Source organism: Cyprinodon variegatus, unplaced genomic scaffold (genome assembly GCF_000732505.1).
Source record: "Cyprinodon variegatus isolate N-32 unplaced genomic scaffold, C_variegatus-1.0 Scaffold635, whole genome shotgun sequence".
NCBI classification, from domain to species: domain Eukaryota; kingdom Metazoa; phylum Chordata; class Actinopteri; order Cyprinodontiformes; family Cyprinodontidae; genus Cyprinodon; species Cyprinodon variegatus.
In genome coordinates, this window is record NW_015151088.1 from 253956 (window position 1) to 261671 (window position 7716).

At 37.5% G+C, this 7716-nt stretch overlaps 1 protein-coding gene across 1 annotated transcript; it reads left to right on the forward strand.

Annotated features, from left to right (window-relative positions):
* Window positions 1–4795: 4795 nt before the first annotated feature.
* Window positions 4796–6243, forward strand: LOC107096587 (transmembrane protein 69-like). Its single transcript, XM_015393315.1, has 2 exons — window positions 4796–4937; window positions 5019–6243. The coding sequence occupies exons 1-2, from the start codon at window positions 4893–4895 to the stop codon at window positions 5739–5741; spliced, it is 768 nt and encodes a 255-aa protein (XP_015248801.1). The 5' UTR covers window positions 4796–4892; the 3' UTR covers window positions 5742–6243.
* The last annotated feature ends 1473 nt before the right edge of the window (window positions 6244–7716 follow it).

The following is a 7716-nucleotide window of genomic DNA, read 5'->3' on the forward strand; positions in this document are numbered from 1 at the left end:
TATATATATATATATATATAGTGCGCTTGTGCTCTGATAAAGTGCTGTGAGTCCCTGAGCAAGACCCTTAACCCCACACTGCACAATGACAGTCCACTGCTCCTGAAGGGGATGGGTGAAATGCAGAGTTGAATTTCTCCAGTGTGAGATTAATCATGTCCTTTTATTATTACTATTATTACTATTATTATTATTAATATTATTAACAGGCGGAAACTTCCAGTAGAATCGGAAAAAGACATTGAAATAGCACAGAAAAATTGATCCAGAAATACATTCTTGTTAGGGTAAAGGCAGACTTGCTGCCAGTGGCTTTGTCTAGGAAACAAGCTGTTAAGCAGATACATTCTGAGAAAGCTTTTAGCTAAAGGGAGCAGGTACAGTTAATGTCACTAAAAGTTCCACCACTTTCTGTCTCCACAACATAAACAGAGCTTAACACAGAAATACAATCTGAAGAGGTTAACAGGGGCCCATCTGATTGCATGGTGTCACAGCTAAACAGAACACCAGGCAGGTAAGTTGTTGTAGCTACTGTTAAAAAAAGTAAAAGTAAAAAAAAAAAAAAAAAAAAAAAGAAAATGCAAAATTGGAGAGTGGAGAAGCAATGAAAGCACACACATACACAGTCTGTAAGTTTTTGTGTAAGACAATTTCCAATGTTGATGAATTTGTAATTTAACTATCCTATATTTCATAAAATGTAACAGTTTTGGGGTGTTTTTTTTTTTTTTACTATCAGAGTGTCAACAATTGGGCCTTTATAAACTTGAGAGAAAGCGTTGGGCCTTTTTTTATTTTTAGTCCTAACCGGAACTTTTGCGTCGTAGAGGCGAATGCGCCCGGAAGAAATAAACGACGTACCAACTTTACAGAAAATCCCACTGAGAGTGACCCCGAGGAATAGCTTCAAATGTGAAGTTTTCACACAGAAGCGGAGGTAAAAACAACAGAACAGCTGGGTTTGCAGGGTTGTTACTATAGACGACATTTAACCATCTTGCGGGAGCTGTTCACCGTGACGAGTTAATCTTTTTCTTCGTAATATTGTAATGGCGACAGTTTTCGAAAAGCAGGTATTTGTTGGAACCGGAATAAGAGATAAAGCCAGACTCGACCAATCATGATCAGTGCATCCTGGCTTTATTCGTTTCACATAGTTCAAGTCAGTCTAAAGCTTTCTTCTTGAAATGTAAAAGTCTTCAACCCTGGTCGCCAGCATGTGTCTGCAGGTTTCAGATGCTCCATATCAGTTGAATCAAATGAATGGCTTGTTACGATGCCTTTTCCAAACTTGGTGGTCTACTGAAGAGGTATGCCACTCATTTGATTCAGCTCTGTTCGAGCAGGGATGCATCTAAAATCTGCAGGAAGGTAGATCTCTAGGACCTACATGCAGCCTGGTGTGGTGACTTTAAAACAGGAAACCTGGATTATTGGTAGCATCAGGCATGGCATCCAGCAAGGACACTGCTAAACAGCTAAAAAGACTTGCCTTTTTTGGTCACATGTCCTGTCAATATTCATGCAGAACTAATAACTTATTGCAGATTGATGATATCTGGTAGACATTGATGATGTATCGGCCAGCTGATATTTTTGTCCAAATTAACTTCTTTTTTCCTCCATTGGCATATTGTCATGTGCCAATATAGGCACTCCTCCAGTTAATCTGTGTGCTTTCCATAAAAAAAGTTTCATTTAGATAAACAAGAATAAAAAAAAAACTATAATGTCTCATAACCTAGTCAGTACAACTGGATCAGAAGAAACTATTCCTACTGACTGAGACATACATTTTTTACAAAAAAACATGCAAGTTTACCTTATAAGGATTTAACAGTGTGCACAGGTGGTTAACAATATCACCAGTGGTGCAGAAGATGCGCTCTGAAGGGGTGCTTGTCTTTGCCCACAATGTCACTTGCACGTATACATCATCCATCGCCATTTGTTGGACTGACGAATGGTGGCTGGAACACTTTTACATATCGCCCAACCTTACTCTATACTCAAGTTAACGGTTAATCGGTAGCTCTGCATGCATTCACCAATTCATTACTGCATTTAGCAGCATTGGGATCACTAAAGCGGAACCATCTGCTATCCATTGTTAATGTTAGCTTTGTTAATACGTGTTTATTTGTTGATTTGAGCCTTGGTTTACTTTTATTGTGTCATTTTTATCATATAAATGTAGGAAGAAAAGAAATATTGACCTCAAGAATCGTCCCAAAAGAAAACTATCAGTCGATTTAGTATCTGGATTAAAAAAATAGTTATTTTTAATCATTATTGTATAATCTACACTTGACCTGTTCTAGTGACTTAAAAGATGACCGCACACATTTGATTCTTACCTAATTAGTTTGAAAAAAAGGCTCATGTCTGGCTGGGGGCAGCTTATTATCCACATTATTTATACCAACAACATAAAGACATTATCTGCGTAGATCACCTGCAGTAATAAGATGTGTTTTCGTCATTTAGAGCACATTATTGTAATCTACTGGTCAAACCATAACTCACTCTTAACTAAACATTGATGTCATAGGATTTTAAGTTGGCAAAATTCTCCCGCATGTGCTCCAGGGGCTGCCATTAATCCAATGACTTTGTAGTCCAACTTAAAAATGCAATTAGACAATCCTGGATCAAAATGAACAAAAAAATGCTTCTAAAGTGTCCTTTGCGATGTTTAGCCTAATTTTTCCTGCTGTAGAAACCCTTCTTGATGTTCATTCAAGGAGGGATCAGGGAAGGTTATGAATATGTCTATCATTTTAATGTGAAATACACATTTTCAACATCTCTGAAATCTGAGCCAAATACAGATAATCTGTGTAATGATCAAGGAATGACTGTTTAGTGTGTTGCTAATGTTTTTGGGGGGACCAGCAGTCAACAAAGGTAGTGGATCCCAAGAAAATCAGTAAAAAGCAGGCGATTGTCAGGAAAAGACGATGGGTGGAGCAGCTAGGGGTGTAAATAATAGTTGTTTTGTATGGATGCATCGATCCAACAGCCCACGATCCGATGCAGCGACGCATCCACAAAAGTATCAATTCATTTATTTTTATCCATTTCCTCCTGGACGTCATTCTGACTACCGTGCTGCAGTGAGGCTAAACCTATTTTGCCCTCCTACCTCGCTTCCTTTTAGCCACTACCCTCTTTCCGCTTGCACACACTTCAGTAAACAGTAGGCAAGACAGACATGTCAGAGGAAATAGAAGATGATGTATTCCTGAGTATTGAAAATAATTAAATCGTTGGGTCAGGAAATGGATACTGAATTGAATCTCCATGATGGGTGTGATTTACACCCCTAGTAGCAGCCCTGAAACACTCTTCCATTAGAAAGCTGTTCTCAATGAGTGTTTGATCATCTTCAGTTCCAGCCCTGTAGGTCTGGTATCCTGCTTTCATATCTGTTTTGACACATCTGGATCAAATGGCCGAATTATCTCGTCACTATTCAAGTGGAGTGTTATAATAAATGCCTGCTGGTCTTCACCATCACCGTTTTAGCTATGATGTAACCCCCCTGAAATTAAATGTTATCTATTGTAATTATTTCTGCATAAAGGATATTGGTTTTTATTAGCTGCACTGCAAAAACGATCTGAAATTAAGTAAAAATTTCTTAACTCAAGTATATTGAACCTTAATTTGAGCAGGTAAATAAGACTCATTCCATTTTGCCAATGGAATGAGTATTTTTACTTACTTACTTAAAATAAGATAATTAGAAAATATGCACTTGAAATAAGACTAAGCAATAGTTTTTTTCTTATTTCAAATGTAAATTGTCTTGTTCCATTGGCAAAGTGCATCACTTACATTCTCAATTCAAGAAAAAATGCACTTAATTTAAGAAAAAATGACTTATTTAGATATATATTTTTTGCAGTGTGTAAGTAGAGCTCATTCATGGCTGAAGTGTTTTTTTTTCATAATAAAGTAAATATATAAGTGCCTGACTTGTGAAAGCTTTTCCAATGTCTACTTAAGTTATTGAATCCTCTCCAAGCTATATTTAGGTTTACGTGTTCCTCAAGCTATAATATTGTGCTTTATAAAGCGGTTTTTGGTCAAAATCTTAAGGAAAATATGAAAAAGGTTTATCCTTGTGTAGCTACAGGGCTTATTGTACTAAGGAGACAGTGATTGGCTCTTCTTCGATGCCCTTCCCTTAATAATTTACTCACTCAGTCACACACACACACACCTTTTACTTCAACGCAACAATGACGGATATTTTTTACAACTCGATCTTAGATCTATTACCTAATCTATAATCTATAATCTGGGCTATTTTAGATGTGCTGTGTGAATCTGTTGTAAATTATTCGTTGGAAGCCTGTCTTGTGTAGAGCTGTTCTCCTGTTTTGGCATCAAAGTGAGGACATTTTGCTGGTCTTTACTACTGTTTTACCAACAATTAGTTTACAGACTAAAGTGTGAATTGGTTTGAGTTAGATATGCACTTGTAAAGGGTAGGTTTAGCGATAATGTAAATTAAGCACAGAAAGGGGTGAAAATGACTGAAAATCAACAAAGTCAACAGATGGTCGTCACTACATATAGCTGAGGGCAGAATGTGTGTCTATGTTAGATCTTATGTATATGTAACAGATACAGATATATTGATTTTTCCTCCAGATTTCATTCACCTCCTACCACCGACAGATGTTGTTTAAGCACATCCTAAAAACATAGTTACGATGTTTTCTTTGCAAACAATGGAAGTGCTTTTTTTTTTTTTTATATATAAATGTTGCTGTTATTAATGTACTAAAGAAGGAGGTTTTATTGAAGCAAAAGACTCAGAGTGAAGAGGGGTCTCTTTGCTTTTCAATAATATTCCTCCTTCAAACATTTTTCCTCAGATGCTGTCTGTAGCTTTAAGAAGAAGCGCCATTGCGTCACAGGGGGTAAGAAATACATTCCCATATCTGATTTGCTCAAATCTTCATAGATACATTGTTTTAAGAACTAAATCTGTTTTTTTTTAGGTTTTCCTTTGGGCACGTGGTTCTCAAAGATGTTGGACATCAGCCCTGGAGGGAGCCTCAGTCTCGTCCAGCTCCTTACTGAATGATTCTGGACAAGTAAAACCTTATTTTAATGGACTCTGCCAAAGGCATCATAGTAACTTTATGTTCTCTTCAATGAGAAATCAATATTTCCACTCCTCCTCTGTGAGGCTGAAGAAACGAGCACAGCCTGAACCTCCTCCAAGAGAGCTAGACCTGGTGCGGTATGACATGAAGCACCTGTGGAAAGGTCCTAAACCAGCTCTTTTTCTGGGCTTCGCTGGGCTTATCCCCTTCATCTCTCCAACTCTGCTCATGGCTGTAACTGAGACCTATTACCCAGAGCTGGCCTACGGGCAGGTAGCCTACGGCGCTTCCATCCTCTCCTTCCTGGGCGGAGCGCGGTGGGGGTTTGCCCTACCCGAAAGCAGCCCAGCCAAACCTGATTGGATAAACCTGGCCAACAGTGTGGTTCCCTCGCTGTTAGCCTGGGTGGCCATGCTGATGACTGACAACATTGTTCCAGCAGCAACTATGGTCATCATGGGACTTGGAGTTTCTCTGCACTATGACTTGTCTCTGCTCCCTACCTATCCCAGCTGGTTCAAGGCTTTGCGCACCGTCCTGACTGTCGTGGCATTTTTTTCTCTGCTTGGCACTCTCTTAATGAATGGTCTCTTTCCTGAGAAAAGTTTATTCTGAGGATAATTGTTTAAGCATAAACTAAACTGTATGCTGAATTGTGTATGGTTATGTTTTGGATTTTATTCCTCCGTTTATTTCTGCAGATGAAAAATACAAAATAGTATCATTTCAATCGCAGTTCTTGGTTTGATTCTACTTTTGTTGTAATGCAGGTTAATCCAGGTTGAATAAATATTTCAGGAGTTCTGTTTGAAGAAAGCCCTCACGCATTTGAACAAATGTAATCAGTTTTATCTTCTGCCACTAGGTGGCACTGAAGTTTCAAACTGAATTCACCATAATGGGTCTTGGCATTGAATAAAAACAAATCAACACTGATATTTGTGTGATTTAAATATGTCTAGACCTTAAAGAAAATACATTTGCGTATATCTTTATTAGTACAGAGATCTGAGACAATCCAAAGGGTAATTTAGACTTTTTATCTCTGAAAACAAACTTAAAAAGCAACAAAAACAAGTATTTTTTTTACACAAATTAACAGAATAGAATCAGGAGCAAGGAAAAAAAAAACACTTGTTCCCATGTCAGTAAGATTTTACTTAATTTTTTTTTTTTTTTACAGTCAATTGCATTACTCATGAATACATTTTATTATATATGAAGAACTACAGGGTTTTTCTCTCATGAATCTTAGCAGTTTAATTGATTTAAAAATATTTTTTTTTCTTGTCAGTCTTATTTACCTTGAAGCGATGCACATTTTGTTAGTATTTCACATACGAGTGGCGTTCACATTTGAACAACACCGTTTTCTTTTTTGATTTTTAAAGATGAACCTGATGGGAATAGAGCCGACCCTGATATGAAACATATCTAGATTTTTACGAGTTACAAATCTGACGCTTCAAAAGAGAAACATAACGCCCCTTAAACTTGGCAGCACAAGAAAATCTTTTGAGAAGCACAGAGAAGAGAGAAGATTCTGTAAAAGCAAAAGTTGAAATGTTCCATTCTGTAAAACTTTGTGAATTGTAAAATGGATTAAACGAGCACAGAGCCAAAGTAGTCTTTTGGAGGATTAATGTTTTTGCTTGTTTTCTGATATCACTAACACAGATGCATTTATTTTTGAGGGTTTATTTCTACAAGTTTCCGCAAAATGTAACGTTTTTGAAAAGTTTTATTACGATCATGGTTGTTAAAGAAGCAGAGACCGACTGTAACACACTTAAACATTAAAGAAACTGTTTTCTGTTGCCATTTTAATATAAACCTAAATAGAGTTCCAGTTATTTTTCAATTAGTGATGTTGATACTAACACCAGTATGGAGGACCAACTCTGCCATATTTGACCCTCTAAGACAGCAGTACCCAACATTTTTTGCGCCACGAACCGGTTATATGTCAGATAATATTTTCACGGACCGCCCTTTAAAACGTGGGGGTAAATACGATCAAATAAAATGATACGACTGGTATAAAATCAAATACAAACAGCATAAAAATAAAACTCACCGTTATCTTGAATTAGTGGGAGCCATGACCTTGTTTCTCCGAAACAAACCGGTCCCATCTAAGCGTAATCGGAGACAATGACACATGAAGTGTGCACCTAATGTCCAGTCTGCTCCGTAGCTTTGTTTTGGTCGCTGTAACCGCAGAAAATCCCGCTTCACAAAGATAGGATGTTATAGATAGGATGCATCTTGACCTGAATTAACCTGTGTTTAGAGGCACAGATGCACCGAATGATGTAATTGTGAGATAATAACCTAATGTTTTGTATTTTCAAAATAAAACACCACTCAGAGTCTGATCGTCGATAAATTATATATATTTTTTTCTGTGCGGCCTAGTACCGACGGACCGGTACCGGTCCGCGGCCCGGTGTTTGGGGGCCGCTGCTCTAAGACACAGCCCTTCCTCATTTGCATAATGAGGCAGAAATGCAGACAGAAATGTAAAAATTACAGGCAGAAATAAATAGCATTGGAGAAATAAAGAGGGTAAAAAAATACAAAGGAAGAA

Excerpts from the sequence above, each read along its gene's own strand:
- LOC107096587 (XM_015393315.1), top strand. The coding sequence starts at position 4,893 with ATGCTGTCTGTAGCTTTAAGAAGAAGCGCCATTGCGTCACAGGGG. Across the intron at positions 4,938-5,018 it reads GCGCCATTGCGTCACAGGGG|GTTTTCCTTTGGGCACGTGG; the intron begins GTAAGAAATACA and ends GTTTTTTTTTAG.